The 19,735-nt window shown below is 40.0% G+C and overlaps 1 protein-coding gene across 2 annotated transcripts in view; it reads right to left on the bottom strand.

The window, feature by feature from the left end:
• TINAGL1 (tubulointerstitial nephritis antigen like 1) overlaps window positions 1-19,735 on the bottom strand; it is a 96,682-nt gene that overhangs the window by 66,536 nt on the left and 10,411 nt on the right. Inside the window, exons 2-3 of one of the 2 annotated variants that reach the window (XM_077481945.1) lie at window positions 13,861-13,989; window positions 1,416-1,744 (exon numbers count right to left, since the gene is read on the bottom strand). In XM_077481945.1, coding sequence (XP_077338071.1) covers window positions 1,416-1,719 — 304 coding nt within the window. In that variant the 5' untranslated portion in view covers window positions 1,720-1,744; window positions 13,861-13,989. The remainder of the gene's footprint in view (window positions 1-1,415; window positions 1,745-13,860; window positions 13,990-19,735) is intronic. The other variant, XM_077481944.1, reaches the window with a different exon arrangement.

The raw sequence follows: 19,735 nt of genomic DNA, 5'->3' as shown, positions 1-19,735 counted from the left end.
ATATTTAATTTATTTGTGACATCACTTTGTTGCTCTCAAGCTACAATTCATTGCTGTTGGTTTGTTTGAGTTTTTTTATTTTCTGGCATTGATCCTATTGGACACCTAGGAGGAGGGAAGGAGATGCACGGCAGAAGCTGCCATGATCTCAGGACACGGAAGACACTGCAAGATATCTACCGCAGCCTGTACCCTGCCCAATGTGGCCGATGATCCCCGATGTGCCTGCCGATCAGGTAAGTGCTGGTTGACTGGCAAACAGGGGGGGGGGGGGTGTGCTTGCCACCCCCCACAAACAAAATAAACACTAGCCGCCACTGCCTCTGAATACCAGAAAGGGAATACATTAAAATTTAATTTTTAATATATAAAAAAAAATCTTTAAATTTACACATGATGTCAACGTATTTACTGATCAGCATGCAGAAATGCATGCAAGTGGGCTTTTTACTTTTAAAACAACTAATCAGCAATTAGGTTTCCTTGTTTTTACTGGGTAAACTAATAACAAAAAATGGAGTCTATTTAATTGCTATGGAATACAAACACTTTGCACACTACATTTTGCTTTGCAACTAAAATACAGTCCTTCTATCACCACTGACCATGCTGAAAAATACATGCAAAAGAGGAGAACTTTGCATGTCATGGATGCTTGAATTCCAGACAGAAGAAGGATGATGCTAGACGGAAGATAAAGCAAGAGCCAATAATGGTGAAAGGCTCTTAAACCAGTGGAAACAGAAAGTAATACATATAGAAAACTGTACACAGTCTGGTTGATTTACTAAAGGCAAATAGACTGTTCACTTTGCAAGGGAAGATAAACTTTGCAAGGAAATATTTTTTCAGAGCTTGACGAATGAGGTTAGGATCTGCTGACTTCTATCATCCAATCATGTGCAAGAAAAATGTTTTTATTTTTTATTTTCCTTGCATGTGATTGGTTATTCTTTGTAGACTGAACTTTCACTGCATTCACTAATGTGTAGTACACACTAGTAGGTTTTTTTTTTTGTTCAACCCAGCAGGGCTGAATGAAAAAAAAAAACTCTGACAGCTGACAGCTCAGGAGTAATCACTGTATCAACCATGTGATGTTAGTCCAGCAACCTCCTCTGCTCTGCTGTACTATTGTGTTCTGACAGTGGGCCGCTCCCGCCAGAACACTCCGGTCAACGCCCCCAGCTGATCGAGGGCCAATCGGCAGACCCTTTTGGTCATGCCCCATTAACAGAAGCTGGCCTTACTGCTGGCTTCTGTCAGACCAGGTGCAGTACACAGAGGCCGAATGCTGCCTGACATTCGTCCTGTGTGTAAAAGGCTTAAGCTGGGGAAAATGCTCATGCAAAGTGAACAGTCTGTTTGCATAGCCATCAAACCCATTATTGTGAACATGGTATTATTGCTCATACCTTTATCAATAGCTATTGGGGGGTCAATGTTTAAACAAAACCCCCAGAAGTCAGGACAGCAGTCAGACACGGTTCGATTGCAGAACAGATCGCAGTAGCAGATGGTATCCAAATAAGGCACTGTACAGGCATCATCTCTTCCTGGGCAGCAAGTTTTCTTTTGACAATACGAGCCACCTGGATCTCTAATTCCAAGAGTATGAAGTCCTGGGGCCAGCTCACGTCGGGTGCGAGACCTACGGGCCGTGATGTCTTTAATTACACCAATGCACAGCAAAACCGAAGCGAAGAAAAAGAGCCTCATCCTTTGGATAATGCGGTCAAAGTTCCTGGAAAGAGATGAATGATGAGATTCTGTTGACAGTAGAGGTTACTGCCTAAAGGGATTCAATATTCAAAGAGGAATTAAGATTCACAGCTAAATTCGCATTAGGCAGCATGAAGAAAGTTACATTTTCATCAAAACAAAGAACAAAAACTAATAAAATATTACTTTGCTATCTTAAATATTTAAAAAATGTCAAATAGTGGCAACCTGCAATACCCTTGTAACTCTGCTAAAACAATCTCTGTCTGAACTTGCTGCTGACTTCATTTATCTTAGAGATTAAGAAATCTCTGCAGGTAGGCAGGCACACATTTCTCCCAAGATCTTTCTTTCTATTTAGGAGGGAGCAGGGAGAGCAGGAGGACACCCCTGGTGTTGAATATCTCTAGGGGTGGAAAAAAACTACAGTCATCAAAAAAAATAAAAATGTTCATATATATATATATATATATATATATATATATATATATATATATATATATATATATATATATATATATATATATATATAGATAGATAGATAGCTATACCTTGTTTCCCCCCAAAATAAGACCTAGCGTGATTGTCGGTGATGGCTGCAATATAAGCTCTACCCCCCCAAATATATAGATAGATAGATATCTAGATAAATATATATATATATATATATATATATATATATATATATATATATATATCTATATCTAGATGATGTCTAGATAAAAAAAATATCTATATATATATATATATATATATATATATATATACAGGATATATATATATATACCGTATATATTTTTTTATTATTGTGGTGCCTGCAGCATTATGACACTTCCCGGCAGACATGGGGATCTTCGCCCAATCTGACAGAGCCCACACACGATCGGATTTTCCGACAACATAATCCGATCTGACCTTTTCCGTAGAGTTTCCGACCGTGTGTATGGGGCATAACACTGGGGTGTTCATCCTTTTCAGCTTTCTGGGCCACATTGGAAGAAGAGGAATCGTCTTGGGCCACACAAAAAAAAATATAATAACAATAAGGACAGCTGATGAGCAGAAAAAGTCAGGATAAGGTCAAGGTCAGGTCACACGTTTATGATCACTGATATAGATAATGTACCTATCGGAGTAATAAAACTTCATTTTTTGTCATTTTTGTTTTATATAAAAGTTAAAAAGAGGGCAACATAAAACTAGTGCGATGTTTGACACTGTTTTTCAAACGCATCAATATCTGGTTCGATGAATGTAGTAGCAATTCTCAATAAATTCTCATGGTGCTCATTAGATATTTTTGTTCTAATTTTGCCCTTCATGTGCTTGATCCTTGAAAACGGTTGCCCACAAATATAGGTGCTGCCGAAAACTGATGACATGAATGAGGTGGGATTTTGAAGAGTGGGAGATTTTTCTTTGGTAAGGTTAAACTTATAAAAGTCCAGTAAAGAGACACTGTCACATTTTCTATGGTTGCATGTGTTCACTAAGTGTAAACGCATTTTTATATAAAAAATAAAAAATCTGCATAGTGGGCTATAGGTCGGTCACCCCTATTCTAAGCCTTTGTACACACGGTCAGACATTCTGACGGAAAATGATAATCCGACTGTGTGTGGGCTCCATCGGACTGTTTCCGTCGGAATATCCGACCAACAAAGTTTTAAAGCTGGGCTATAAAATTTTCCGACAACATGGTCCGATGGGACTTTATCCTATCGTTTGTAGAGAATTCCGATCGGACAAAGTGCCACACATGCTCAGATCAAATTCCTAGACCAAAGCTATTGGCTGCTAGCCTGAACGTAGTCCCATCGTAACAAAATAACGTCACCACGTTCTGAACGGTTGGATTTTCCGACAACTTTGTCTGACCGTGTGTATGCAATACAAGTTTCGGACAAAATCCGACGGATTTTGTTGTCGGAATGTCCGACCGTGTGTACAAGGGCTAACAGTTCTCACAGCCCATTAAATGATGCTTGCCAGGGAAGATATTTAAAGATGTTTGAAGTTGCTGACACCCTTAGCTATCTAATATCACTTCCTGGGGGAGATAGTTCAACAATTTTACTGCTCTAACAAGAAAGAACACCTACCACAATCTGAAGTTAAACCTTTTTTCTTCTAGCCTCAAATCATGGGCATGTGTTCTCATCCGGTACCTTAGACCCCTTTCATACTGGGGCGTTTTTCATATGCTTTTGGGCTAAAAATAGCGCCTGTAAAGCACCTGGAAAATGTCACCCCTGCAGTCCCAGTGTGAAAGCATTTCCTTTTTGAGCGCACTCACTGAGCATGACAGCTCACAGTCAAGGTGTCTGATTGGAAGCCAGTAGGATGGGCTTCCAATTAGGTGACCGCCCTGAAGGCCAGTCACAGTGATCACGTGATAGAGAAGCTGCAGTCCTTGGCTGTCCCAGGATTCCCTCTAATTGGCTGAGAGAGCAGATGGAGCCCTTAACTCCCACTGCTGTCAATCACAGCCAGTGAGCCAATGAGGAGAGAATGGGGATCGGGGTCGAGCTGTGGCTCTATGTGTCTTATGGATGCATAGAGCAGGGCACGGAAGGGAGCATGCACCAATTTGTTTTAAGTCAATTCTTTAACACTACTTTAAAGGGTTAAAATAACAGTATTTGCTCTTAATATCAAATTATGCAGGCAAATAAATTAAGCACAGGATGTAGCAATGTTACAGGATGACCCTGATAAAATACTTGGGCATCTACATGGCAGATGAGGTTCAATACTGAGAAATGTAAAGCTATGCACTTGAAAACAGGGGTAGTCAGCCTGATGAAGGAACATGCATGCTCCGAAATGTGGGCCGCCACCTCCACCCGCAAACTTGGAAGTGGCATCTGAATGTTGGAAGTGACATCATTCTCATCTCCAGCATTCTCAGCCTCCATGAGAACTGCAGGAAGTGCCTGGAATCCACCAGCTCAACCGCCAGTCTGCCGTTTGGAATACAGAGACACCCAGTTGGATCACCCGGGACTGCACAGTAGAGCTGCACCCTTTTGGCTAAAATGAGAATGCCAATTTTTTTGCTTAGAATAAATATCATGATTCTCTCACGATTCTCGTACTGTAACATCATCTTTCACATTATACAAAAAAATTGTGCTTTACTGCTTATTTATTTATTTTTATTCATTAAATTATATTTTTTTCCAAAAAAATTGCTTTTGAAAGACCGCTGCGTAAATACAGAATTAGAATCTTAACGATTAATCGTGCAGCTCTACTGCACAGTACATTGGAGCTTACATTACAAAGCACAATCTTTCCTACCTGCGTCGCCTACATTTTAACCGTTAAAGTGTCTTGTCCTGCAACACTTAAGCCTAGTTCACACGGGCCTCAATATCATTCATAAACAAATTAAACAGGTTTGTCTGTGTTTTGGTTCAAGAAAAGATAAAAGTAAGAATTTATATTTGCAAAGTTGTTTGACGTCCCTAGATTCATCAAAACCATGTGGTTTCTAAGTACATTTAGGCTTGGTTCACATGACTGCTATGCGACTCTAATGCAATTTATAGTGCGATTATGTGATGCAAATTTGATGAGACTTTGATTATTCTATGGAGCCAAGTTGCACTGTAAATTACACTAAAGTAGTGCAGAAACCTTTTCCAAAATTTCACCATGCTGAGTCGCATTGATTAGGACAAACACCATTGAAAATAATTGTGATTTCCCTTGTCATGCAATTCTGTGCGACTCAATTCACATCAGAAGTTGCACTAGCCTGAACCAGAAAAGTGAACTAGTAGAATGTCTGCACAGTGCTAATAAAAAATCAATGTCTTGAAAAGTAGAATGAATAAATCAGGTTAGGAATCATTTCATTGGAGTCTTTAGGATTTGTTTAGCAGGTGGAAAGTTTTACATTCCCTTACTGTATAAAACAGGTGACAATGTACAGCTATGTCAGATCCCAACTCTACACAAATGTACTATTTTTTCATATATTACTGCTTGTTTCTGTAGAATGTAATATTAATTGTATGCTAGAATAACAGCTAAAGGCACACAGGCTGCCACAGCATCAAAGGCAGTGTATTCTGACATCTGGAAGCCACAGGTGAGCTCTTAGAATGTGAAGAATGGCAGGTAGCTCCAGCCAGGCAGTGATCAGCTTCAGGGCAATCAGTAACCTTTAGCGGAGGTCTAACATTCAGACATGTACTTAACATGCAAAACATAAAACCCAAATTACTGCTCATACTTTGTGTAGAGAAGGCAGAGGGGCTTTAAAGTGGAACTTCAACCAAAAGGGGAAGTCTGCTCTCTCTTTTCAAATTTTGGCAAATTTTATTTTTTTTGGGTGGTGGGGTTCCTGGTTTTGATACTACCTTTCACTTCTGCTCGGATCGCCTGATCTGGTTTAGCTCCCCCCCCCCCCACCACATGCCTGCCACCTACTGTGACACATCACAAGTCCCAGGAGGTTGCGGGACCGTTCACAGGGCTCAGCGCAGTTCAGTGGGAAGCCATCTGTAAAGCCACAAGGAGTCACAGCCGGCTTCCCACAGTTAACATGCCGGCACGAGGACCCGAAGACCGGAGAAGAACTGGCCTAGGTGTGAACGATGCTGGACCTCTGGACGGGCGAGTGTCTATTTATTAAAAGTCAGCAGCTACAGCTTTTTTAGCTGCTGACTTTTCATTTTTGGAAACTTGGTTGAAGAACCCCATTAAACCCTAACTAAATGATATTTAATTTGCCAAAGTATTGTGTAGCATTAAAAAATGCCATTTTGTTTCTAAACAAAAAACTTGTTTTTACTTTTTTTTGCATCCTTTATTTCATCTTAGTGCTGCTCTCCAGCAGTCTCTTTATAGTCACTTCTTGTCTGCTTGATATTGTGATGACTAAAATACCACACTTAACTATACATATATCTGAATATGACTCTACACAACAAAAAATTGGGAAAGGTGTATAAATATAAAAATTGGTCCATAAGAAACAAATGTGTGAACTCTTGAAATTACTTCCAACACCACCATAAAACCGTGCACCTTTTTGGGAGGAGTGGCGTGCTGATGTCATCATGTTGCTAATCTGAGTGGATGGGTGTTCGCAAGCCAGCTGGCTTTTAACTTTGATATTTTATTCCTTACTTCTTGTAAGTGCAATTTTTTAAGCTTTAATAAATTTGTATGTCATGATTTACACTATGGTGAGCTCCTTTCTATTTTGGGTAATACCTGGTCTATATCCATGACCACTGAATGATCGATTCTCCGTGGTCGTTTGCTGTGACAGGATGACAATGTAGGAGCACCCATGGGATACAGGGATAGAGCGCTGTAACACTATAACAGGAAGTGCCTAAACAAGGACCTTCATGGCAGGATTGCCTAGTTTTATTATAATGAAAGCTGCAGATTTAAAAATGTGAAAACTACTTTTATAATGTATTTCCATTGTTATAGGGTTTACATATGCTATAACTATAACTCAAACAAACATTTACATTGTTATTTTGTACCTTGTTTCGTGCTCCAAACTGGGTATCACTGTCACAAAATTGGGCTATTTTTTGGTTATGCTTTGTGTTTCCTAAAAGGTCCTACTGGATGGGAAAACAGTTTGTAGAAGCCGTCAGGGTATTGCACAATATGGCCAATATCAGAAAAATGATGCGTCAATCTAAAAGTGTATTTCGAGAATCAACCCCAGTCTAGTGAAATGTCAATCGTATGGGTAAAAAATGTGGATGTTGTTTTATACTGGTGATGGAACAGAGATAAAGAAAAACTAGTGTATGACTGCCCATGTGTAATTTACCTGTCATGAACCATACCTTTCAACTTTTTGAGATGGGAATGAGGGACACCTATCAGCAAAAGTATGCAGGCATAGGACACACCCCTTTCCATGCCTCCTTAAAGGAGAATTGTACAAAAAAACAGGATTGGTTAAACCCATAAGTGCCTTTTTTACCACTAATATTCCTTTATATTGGCTTTTGCGATTTACAAATGCAGAAATTTAGAAATCAGATGAAAGGTTTAGCGCTGCAAAACACTTTTTGATAGATAAAAAGTGCATTTTATATACAGCTATATGGATCAGACCAAAATCAGGGACAAATGAGGATGAATGAGGGACAGAGGGACATTGCTCCAAATCAGGGACAGTCCCTCGAAATCAGGAACAGTTGGGGAACTATGCATGAACTGAACAGGGGGTGAAAAGGCAATGGTTTAAGAATCTGGTCACTTGTACAGTCCTAAGCCTTCGTATATTAGAATCATTACATTCCACTGAAGGAATAAATAACCACACTCTGATCAATATGGAATTTCTGAATCACTAAAAAGGAAGGCAGAGGTCAGTCTGGCAGTCACACCTGGTTACAAAAGCAATACTTGTGAATGGTTTCTATGTAACGTCCTTATACTGAAATAAAAAAAGCTGCTCTAAAAAGGTGTAATCATGGGCTCAATATTGCATAAATCATGGCAATTTGTGCCCTAATTTTGTAACTAGTCAGCCAATACTTGGAACTTGTATGTATGCGCCAATCCTGCCTGGTCACAATTGCCATGGGTATTGAGTAGGTGGGATAAGAAAAGTGAAAACTAAACAGACTGTGTAGGCATCATATGACAGTTTAGATATTTAGAAGATAGCTTAGATATCTTGGAAGTTTGCTTTGGGACTCAAGATTCAAACCTATGGGTAGGCTGATTGTAGATAGATCCATTGATCGACTTGGGTATAATCATACAATCAATCAATCAGCTTGTTGGATTATTATTTGCGGCTACGACCAGCGGCAAAATAATGGCTCCCCACACCCCCCCTCCCTCCCCCTGCCGGGAGAACACAATAGCTCCGTTTTTTTTTCTGTTTTGACTCCACCACCAACACCCCACCCTTGGTCTGTGAAATACTGTCTTCAATTAAACCAGGCCCAGGTGAAAAAAAGGTTGGGGACCGCTGCTATATACTGTGCTAAATTGCATTGCAGAGACATTCTTCCCGGAACATACGCAAAATATGTGTTACCCTAATACGTCAATGCACATGGTAACACGCAAACATATGAAGCCACCTATTGGTTACCTATTACTATTATTATTTAAAAATTATTATTATTAATATGATTATGCTTATTAAGAAAAAAATATTTTTATTGGTTAATTAGTCTATCATTATGCATGTTTTATATAGAAAAAAATTGCCTACTAATTGGGTCATTATTACTTAACATCGGGGAGTGTTGCCTATTCTCCTTTTAGTCCATATTTTAGAGGCATCAGAGTTGTGCTGCAGCTTGTTCATATCATGTGAAAAACTACGTCCATGTCCGTTCAATAAATCTTCACGGTCTGATGAACCTTTTATGACTCATACATCACAGCATAAAATACAGTTATTATTTCAGTACATCAGTGCTCTGGGCTGTGAACAGCGGACTGGGTTCTGGTGAAAGAGCCAAGCAGCTTTCTAATCAAGCTCTTCCATCAATAAAACAGATATGTTCTACATTAAATCCCAACTCCAGGCAACAGTCAAAAACAATCAGTGAACCCCTAACGCTAGACAGGAAATACTTCATCTACAGTCAAATCAGAAAGCTCCTTCAGGTTCTATGTAACGTGAGTACTGTATTATGTAATGTACTGTAGCCAAGTTCAGCAAGTTTTTTACTAGGCATATGGACACAACTACAACCACCCAAATACTTGGCTTTGCGTTACTGCAGTATTAAGAAAATATGGGTTACAGTCAGCACCATGCAATACAGACTTTAAACCTAGGTTTATAAGGGAGAACTCATGAAGCTGCAACTTGGAATGGTAGCTGGATAGACCACCTTGCCTTTCAGTTATGTTCCACGTGCTATTCGGCTCAAAGTTTTGAAGGATAAAAGATCTGCCAACTCTATGTAATTTTTTAAAGGAATTCCTAGATTGTGAAAATCTTTCCCTTAAAAATGTTCCTGGTTATTAAATGCAAAAAAAAACTTCCATACAACACCCTGTTTTACTGCATGTCAACCTTAAGCTGGCCATACCCTGAATTTCAGCCGGTTCTTGATATGCAAGTCCAAACTGGTGTCATGGGAGGCCCTGTATGCTTCCCATGATCTCGTAATTTATTCTGAGCATGCGAGTTGGAATTGTATACACACGATCAGAATTTAACCAATTGGATTTTGTTGTCGGAAAATTTTTAGATCCAAATCTCAAACTTTGGGTGTCGGAAATTCCAATGGAAAAAGTCAGATGGCCGTGTGTACAGGGCATTAAGGTTTGACCTTATATTGCATAGTTTTGGTAAATGTGAAAAAAACCTGCAGAAAATCTGTGTTTATAGGGTTTTAGGCAAGTCTGTATTTTAGGTCATGGCAGTCCATTTTTATTAAACATCAAAGTTCACATAAAAATCATGAAGTCAGTTGAAAGGGCCAAGCCACCTGGCTTCCTTGTCAGCAGCACCACTGCTCTCCTTACTGTCCCTTTGACTATGTTGACCAGCTTCCCTGGTTCATTTAGCTTTCTTAGCTTTTAGTCATAGCACCTTGCTGCACAGCCAACTCCTGGCCTCTGAATAGGGGTTCTTCTGCACCCTTAGAGGAGCCCATCTGATTCCTGGGACTAGACCTCCTGCCTCCTGGCTGGGGTACCTCAGAACCCTGGTTTAGACATCCAGTCTCCAATATAGGAGCTGTCCCCAAACTGGGAGCCTTGAGCAATCCTCAATCTTGAGTAGAAATGGGCTTGGGCATGTTCGGGATCCCACCTGCCCTATCCTGCCAGGAAGCCAACACAGCACACCGCTAATCACAGCCAGCGAGACATTTCCCGATCCGCAGCTGCACAGAATGGGAAATGTCTCAGTGCCTGTGATTAGCGGTGTGCTGTGTCGGCTTCCAGGTGGGATCGGCAGGTGAGATCCTGAACACACCCGAGCCCATCTCTAGTCTTGAGTATATAACTACCCTGCCCATCTGTGTACTCTCACAGGCTGCAGGCATCTAGTAAAATCCGGACACAGGATTGAAGGTTCTGTCCCTCCAAAGACACTTTGGGCCTTCAAGCTCCCGGCCCCAATCCAGATTTAAAGAATCCAGAGAAAGCCAAAAACACAGTTTTCTCTGCTCAGAAACAAAAGTCTGGAACCTCAGATTAGGCCTTAATGTGAGTCCTTTGTTTTCTCCTACATTGTCACAGTGTCAGGGCTTCGCACTGTCACAATGCTCACTTTGCAATGCAAAATTGATTTTCAGCTTAGTGAGTTCTATGCCGATTTCAATCATCCAACCGAATTGCACACAGGAGCCAGCGAAGTCACCACTGTCCCCTGTAGTCCGGCGCATCCATCTTCTCGGTGGGTCTCGCCGCTCCGCCGCTGTCATTCGGCGAAGCCGCGTGACGTCGCTCCCGCGCATGCACACAGAAGCCGCCACGCGCGGCATATCGCCGTTGACGGGTGCCGCGCTCAGTGCGCCGCTGTCTACGGCGCATGCGCCGTAGACAGCGGTGCCTGTCTTTCGGCAAATATCTCCTAAACCGTGTAGGTTTAGGAGATATTTCTTGGACCTACAGGTAAGCCTTAATCTAGGCTTACCTGTAGGTCAAAGTGTGTTGGTGTGTGTGGTTTACAACCACTTTAATAAGCATGCCATAACCAGAAAGCAATAGTTTGCGGTACCCCGAGGCAGTACATTCTATACCTAGTTTTTTAAGCATATTAAAATGCCTTTAGAAGTTATATTAGAGCACTGACACCTATAATAAAAAAAAAAATATTATCAATCTCATCGTTCTTATATCAACAAAAATAAAAACCTCCTCAAATCAACCTCTAAAATAAGACATACTTGTTAAAGTGGAACCTCACTGCATTTGAGCACCACATCTAAAATGTTATTTAATTCATTTTTAATATTCAAAGCAAATCCACCCGTCCATCCATGTCTCCATGCTTTATTTTGTTGAGAATACACCCCCGCTAGCATTTCTAGCTGTGGTCATCTTGAATAAGAGCAGATCATTTATGTAGTATTTACTTCGTAGAATCCATCTGCCGTTAGCTCAGGCATGCAAGCAGGCGGGAGTGCTTAGCTGAGAAAAACCCTCATCCCCTCCTGAAGACTTGTTGAATGCATGAAATTATTTTGGCCTAGGTCAGAAACCAGTAAGCAACTAGAGAAATGTAAAAAAATCTTCAGACAAGTAAATATAATATAGCTTCCTATCTATTTACTAATGCTAGCAGCATAAGGTTAACAATGGATTAATGTTGTTGGAGATCGTTTAGGTCTGCTTGAGAGTGTATGTCTGGGCAAATAAAAAAATATTTAGCACATCTCTGTAATACATGCACATTTCTCTTTTGAAAAACCTGTTGTTCCTGCCAGGAATCCTGTAAGCGCCTAATGTCTGTAGTCACCTGACAACGCAGCCTCTTCTGCTGCACTAAAATATGTACTACTTCAGCTCCGGAAGATTTACCCCCCTTGTGCATAACACCCCCCCCTATGACAAGGCCATTTTTTTGCGATACGTCACTAAGTTACTTTAACGCTGGGTTCACATATGAGCATAGAGAGGCTCAGAGGAGTCCAGTGTGTCCTCATTCACCATTTCGGGTCCGATTTCAGCCTGAATTTTTGGCTGAATGTAAACCTGAAATGGACCAAAAGACGTACAGGACTCCTGTCCAAATCGCAACAGAGCCGCTGCGGAGATATGTGAACTGGCTCCATAGAGAGCCAATCACAATCTCCTGCTGTGCGAATTGGATGTAGGGAACCCTCATCCAATTTGCACTAGTGTGAACCCAGCCTAACTGACAATTATGCATGTATACATTAAATGTATTCCCTTTTTTCCCACAAAAGAGCTTTGTTTTGGTGGTATTTGATCACCTCTGCGTTTTTTATTTTTTGCACTATTAACAAAAATAGACCGACAATTTTAGAAAATTTCTGCTTTCACACTGGAGCTCTGCGCTGGCAGGGCATCACAAAAAGTCCTGCAAACAGCTTCTTTGCAGCGCTATAGGAGCATTGTATACACTGCTCCTACAGTGCCCCTGCCCATTGAAATCAATGGGCATCACTGCCACATCGCCGGCAAACTGCCATTTTGCGGGTGGTTTTAACCCTTTTTCGGCTGCTAGCGGGGGGGGGAAACCACCAAGCTAGTGGCTGAATAACGCAACTAAAACGACAGTAAAGCAGCGATAAAAATAACGCTGCTTTACTGTGGACACTGAGGCTCTTTTAGTGTGAAAGAGCTCTAAATGTACGTAGGGCGATCTGCATAGTTTTAAACTAGAACTAGAGGCAAAACTTTTTTCTTCATTTTAGATAGAGTTAGGGTTATAACCCATTAAAAATGTTTTCGCCATGTGTCCCATTTCAGAGATTTCCCTTCACTTTCTGTCCCATGTCACCAGAACTGGTGTCACTATTTGAAGATTTCTCCTCTATTACTTTTCTGGAGACAACCCAAAATGTGTAATTTTCTTTTGCTATCACTAATCAGGACAAATATAGAGAGCGCGAATCTCCGTAAAGCGCTTTTAAACCACACTTTTTCCTTTTTTAACCTGCAATGTAAAAGCATAATGTGCTAGTATGCATGGCATACTAGCACATTATGTGCAAATTACCTGAAGTCTGCAATGTCATCGCTGGGAGGCGACTTCCATCTTCACCCGTCTTGCTTCCTGGGTTCATGGACTCTGCCTCTGTGAGTGTCCGGAACCCTGCTGATGTCACTTGCATGCATGTGAGCGGGAGCAGCCAGTCATGGTACATGGCTCTGAAGGAATGGCATGGGTGACCGTTTCCTCAGAGGGCATGTTTTTATCCAGAACTAATATTAAAATTTTTGCCTTCAGTTATACTTTAAGCAGTGTTGTCAGCCCTGCCTCAGTTCTCCCCTGATGGACTACAGAAAACTTCCCCCACCTTGCTTACTATGAAGATGAGAAAGGGGTGTTCTGTAATCCAACAGGGGACAACTGGGGAGGGCTGACCCCGTCATCCTAGGTGAATGACATGCAAGGGGTGTGGGGGCAGACAATTTATTAGGAAAAAAAAAAGATAAATAAAAGATACAGGATCTTTTGCTGATGTTATGCTTTACCTCAAATGCTAATGCTGCATACACATGACCGGACTTTTTGGCAGAAAAGGTCAGACGGAATCATTTCATTGGATATTCCGATCGTGTGTGGGCTTCATTGGACTTTTTTCTTCAAAAATTCTGACGGACCTAGAAATAGAACATTTTTTAAATCTTTCCGACGGAATCAATTCCTATCTGGAAAACCGTTCATCTGTATGCTATTCGGACGGACCAAAACAACACAAAGGCAGCTATTGGCTACTGGCTTTTGAACTTCCTTTTCTAGTCCCGTCGTACGTCATCACGTTCGAAACAAACAGACTTTGGTGTGATCGTGTGTAGGCAAGTCCATTCGGTTGGAACTCCATCAGAACTCCGTTGGAAAGACCGTCAGAGTTTATTTTAATTGAAAAGCCAGTCATGTGTACGCGGCATTAGACTTGAAACTAAAGGCTTTATCTACTGTAGCACTGTGCCCAAGCTGTGTACCAACTAGAGCTACACGATTCTGGCTACAATGAGAATCAACATTTTTTTGCTTAGATAAAATATCACAACCACCATTCTATTCCCTAGGGTCTCTTCTAAAAATATATACATAATGTTTGGGGGTTATAAGTAATTTTCTAGCAAAAAATACTGATTTTACCTTGTAAGCAACAAGTGTCAGAAAAAGGCCTGGTCTTTACATGGTTAAACTGACCTCATTTACAGACTGAAGTTCATTCCTTTGATCTAAAAGAACTAGATACATTATTTATCGTTTTCTCCCAGCACTGACAATGTAATGATAAACTTGGCAGGCTGTTTGTTTGTTTGTTTTTTTGACAGCTGTCAGCTGTGAGCAGAGAACTCTCTGTACTAAATCCAGGAAATCCTGTATTAACCACTTCAGCCCCGGAAGGATTTACTCCCTTGATGATAAGGCAATTTTTTGCAATACGGCACAATAACTGACAATTGCACAGTGGTGCGAACTTGTACCCAAACAAAATTCCTGTCCTTTTTCTTCCCCACAAATAGAGCTTTCTTTTGGTGGTATTTGATCACCTCTGCGGTTTTTATTTTTTGTGCTATAAACAAAAAAAGAGTGACAATTTAGAAAAAAAAAACAATATTTTTAACTTTCTGCTATAATACATATCAATATATATATATCAATATATATATATATAAAACAAATGTATTCATCAGTTTAGGCCAATATGGTAAATATTTTTGGTAAAAAAAAAAAAGGCATTTTTTTTTAACGAATAATCATGCAGCTCTAGTGCCAACTCAATATTGAACCCTACACAGACGAAGACTGGGATGCCATTAAAGTTAATGTGCGTGTAAAGGCAGGTGTCCCAATACTTTTGGTAATATAGTGTATATATAGGTGATTTAATTGACATTCGTAGTGGCATGGTTGTTGGCGCCAGGTGGGCTGGTCTGAGCATTTAAAAAACTGCTGATCTGCTGGGATTTTCACGCACAACCATCTCTAGGGTTTACAGAAAATGGTCAAAAAAAAAAAACAAATAGAAGAAAAAATAAATAGAATAGAAAATAAAAAAAAGGAGTAACAATTAAGTAGAAAAAATAGACAAAAATAAACAAATAAATATTATATATATATATATATATATACACACACACATATATATATATATATATATATATATATATATATATATATATATATATATATATATATATACATATACACACACACACACACACACACACACACTGCAGCTTGCCAATCATTAGATGTGGTGCCTACATTAGTGTTCTTTTAATTTAGGGTTTTCCCTCCATTTTCACCTGGTGATCTGGCCAGTAGCATGCCTACTGTATTAGAGTAAACCCCCCCCCCCCCCCCACTCTGGGTGAAGGAGCACAGGGGGCACAGTAGGCAGCATATTTAAATACACTAACAAATTGATTACAAACTCCAGCTAATACTTTATAATCAGTTATAGCAATAGTTTTTTTTTCCTTTTGGGATAAAGGTTTTACATAAATAAAGAAAAGCTGATCATTGTAAGCACACCTGCCAGTGTTAAATGGTTTGTCCCATCCCTGTAAATTGATACATCTGGAAGAGAGCTTCTTAAAAAAAAAACAGACTTATTTGCTGGTTTACCAGATAAAAATAGAAGAATGAAAGCCTAAAAAAGAAAATGAATACAGCCATCACATCTAAGAATTGGTATAATAAATATTTGCTTTTGGATTTAATACTGCTTTAATGTAAGCATTCCATATTCAAACCAAAATTTTAAATAAAAAAGTTTGAGCATTTACAGACTCAAAAAGAAAATTGTTACATTCTGTGCCCCCAGTGACCAACATACCAACACGTTGGGAAACAGACCAAAGATGTGTTACAGCAGGTACCAACATTTTTACTGATAAAATCTCTGCCAAGACATTGATTACAGTACGAAGGTATTCAAGCAATGTTTTATTTTGACATAAATGGGTGTCTAGAATAAGCAACCCCTCTGCACTGAAAGCCAGTTATGTAGAACATATAATTGTTACGTGTGAATCTGGAGAAAAACCTTTGGGCTATGTCTTCAGGATTAACAATGCAAACTTGCCTACTAATGTGATTATTCATGGACTACTGACATGGTGGATGCATGTCTGCCGTGGAAGTCAAGATCCAGCCACGGTTACCAGGTGATTGTATTACTGAGGTGACACAGTGTTCCTGGAATGTCTGCAGGCTGCACACTGTACTGATCCCATCTAGCTCCTTGTTATACATTAACACAGAGGGTGACTATTCTTGTTTAACTCAACAAACAAAAGGCGGGGGCTCTATACGCATTTCACATATGTCAGATTTTTTCACATGACTATATATGATGATATCTACCCCTCAACCATCAGACATCAAAGAATGTGCTATAAGCTAGCCACACACACTATATTACCAAAAGTATTGGGACACCTGCCTTTACACGACCATGAACTTTAATGGCATCCCAGTCTTAGTCCGCAGGGTTCAATATTGAGTTGGTCCACCCTTTGCAAAGTTAACAGCTTCAACTCTTCTGGGAAGGCTGTCCACAAGGTTTAGGAGTGTGTCTATGGGAATGTTTGACCATTCTTCCTGAAGCGTATTTGCTAGTTCAATCAGTATAGAAAATTCAGTAGGTATACAAACACATATCAAATTTATAATTATATTGTATAATATCAGGTTGCATGAAATACTAGTTGGTGAGGCTACTTTTGAGGCCTCTCTGTTCTGGGATGTTCATGAGTGTCTCAGCCGTTTAATATTCTGATTGGCTGAGACACAGCAGATTGGCTCTTGCAGATGTCAATCAAAGTCAGTTAGCCAATCAGGGGGAGGGGCCGGGGCTCCATGTCTGAATGGACACAGAGAGCTGTGACTCAACTCAGGTGCCCCCATAGCAACCTGCTTGTTGTGGGAGCACTGAACAGGAGGGAGGGACCAGGAGCACCGAAGAGGGACCTGAGAAGAGGAGGATCTGGGCTGATCTGTGCAAATCAGCTGCAGCAGAGCAGGTAAGTATAATATGTTTATTATTTTTATAGGAAAAAAAATAGACTTTGCAACACTTTATTCGCAGATCTGAATGCAGCTATATTGTACAAAAACATGATCTGTCTTTGAGATTCGTAACACAGAATCCAAAAATCTGCATTGCACGCTTACACGTATAAAAGGCATGTATACGCATTTGTAAATGCATAAATCACATCTAAACAAAGGGGAAAAAATAAATTATTATAAAAAACAAATGATGTACGAAAACACATCTTTATGTATTTAAATGCACTTTTATGCAAGTATCATTACTCCTAAAAAACACATATATAATAACATCAATGACGTTTTTACAGTCATGAATGAAGCCTAAAACTCACTAGTCTACCAAGCTGGCTAATGCAGTGCAAGCTCCGGCAGGAACCAGAGCAATGTGTATTTTAGTGCATTTTTTTACAACTTTATTAATACTTCTCAGCAGTGTGGTTCTTTGAGCTGCTATACAGTGACTTGCGGTGTCATTCGCAGCACTGCACATCACACCAGTGTTGCAGAGTGCACAGGGTACAATCGTTTTTTTTTTGTTTTTGTTTTTTTTGTGCCCTACCAGTGTCCTGCTATTATCCAGTGTGGAAAAGTAGGTCACTACAAGTAGTGTCAATGAGCCCTAAAGGGGAACTTTACCTCCCTCTTGTGGCTAATTTTACCTTTAACCCCTCTTTCCTTGTCCACAGAGTTAAACCCAACATACCTTCCACGGTTTTCCTGCTGTGATTTTCCGATCCCCTACTGCGCACCAGCTCTAATGCCACCATCCTCCTTTTTTATGTTATTTCGAGCCAGGTGTCTCTGCTGGGTCCTTGCAGCCTGCCCCCTGATGACGCCCACTGTGCATGCGCAGTGTAAAGCAACTAGAAGCCTCCTGGGATGTGTGATGTGGTATATTAGGAGGCTACAACTGACTGGGACTACGCCACTCTTATACACGTACACACGAGCAGAATGTCCAACAGAAAAGTCAGACGGAATCTTTTCATTGTATATTCCGATCGTGTGTATGCCTCATCTGACTTTTTTTTTCAAATATTCTGATGGACCTAGAAATAGAACATGTTTTAAATATTTCCGACGGAATCAATTCCTATCGGGAAAACCGCTCGTCTGTATGCTGTTCCGACGGACCAAAAACGACACATGCTCTGAAGCAAGTACAAGACGGAAGCTATTGGCTACTGGCTATTGAACTTCCTTTTTCTAGTCCCATCATACTTGTTGTACGTCACCACGTTCTTGATATATATTCCGATGGGAAAACCGGTTGTGTGTACAGGGCATTGGAAAGAAAAGTTGAATTAAGTATTTCATTCTTGGAGATAGCAGTATACATTTAAACATATTTTTTTCAATTTTTTCACTTATAATATCATATTTTATATAATATTGATCATATCATTAAAATCGGTGACCGCAGAATAACTTAACTATATACCTATGCTACTCTTGCTCAGTCGAGAATAATGGAATTCCTGGCCAGCTACATACAAAAAAAAAATCTCTGAATGTGGGCAGATGGGGTATGGAGGAGCAAAATTAAGTAAAGATGAAAAAATGGGTGAAGGTCAGCTTTAAAGCCCCATACACACTATCAGTTTTTCTGCTGAGTTTTTCCTTCAGATTTACCAAAACCATGTAATATGAGGTCAAACCTTAGAAATTTCAATTTGTATACAATCAGGCAGACCCTTACACTACATGGTTTTGGTAAACCTGAAGGAAAAACTCAGCAGAAAAACTGATAGTGTATGGGGCTTAAGGTTTACATGCTGGCCTCATATGCAGTGGGCTTGATTAAGCAGCAGTATATAGTATAGTATATACTATATACCAGTGATGGCGAACCTTGGCACCCCATATGCTTTGGAACTACATTTCCCATAATGCTTATGCATTCTGCAGTGTATTGGAGCATCACGGGAAATATAGTTTCAAAACATCTGGGGTGCCGAGGTTCGCCATCACTGCTATATACCATATATACTATAGTATATATAGTACAAAAAAAAACGTAAACAATTTCACCAGTTTAGGCCGATATGTATTCTGCTCCAAAAAAAATAATTAGCGCATGTTGATTGGTTTGCGCAAAAGTTATTGCATCCTCTGATCCCTCCTGTATTGAATTGTATTGTAATTGTAAAGCGCTGCACAAACTGTTGGCGCTATATTAATCCTGTATAATAATAATAATCTACAAAATAGGGCATGGATTTATGGCATTTTTATTTTATTTTTTGTATTTTTTTTACTAGTAATGGCAGTGATCAGTGATTATTAACAGGACTGCGACATTGTGGCAGACAGATCGGGCACCTAATGACA

The sequence above is a fragment of the Lithobates pipiens genome, unplaced genomic scaffold (assembly GCF_037356315.1).
Source record: "Lithobates pipiens isolate NorthernLeopardFrog02 unplaced genomic scaffold, aLitPip1_a1.2 Scaffold_16, whole genome shotgun sequence".
NCBI classification, from domain to species: Eukaryota; Metazoa; Chordata; class Amphibia; order Anura; family Ranidae; genus Lithobates; species Lithobates pipiens.
Note: the sequence above shows the minus strand (reverse complement) of the source record. Positions and strands in the feature narration are given on the sequence as shown.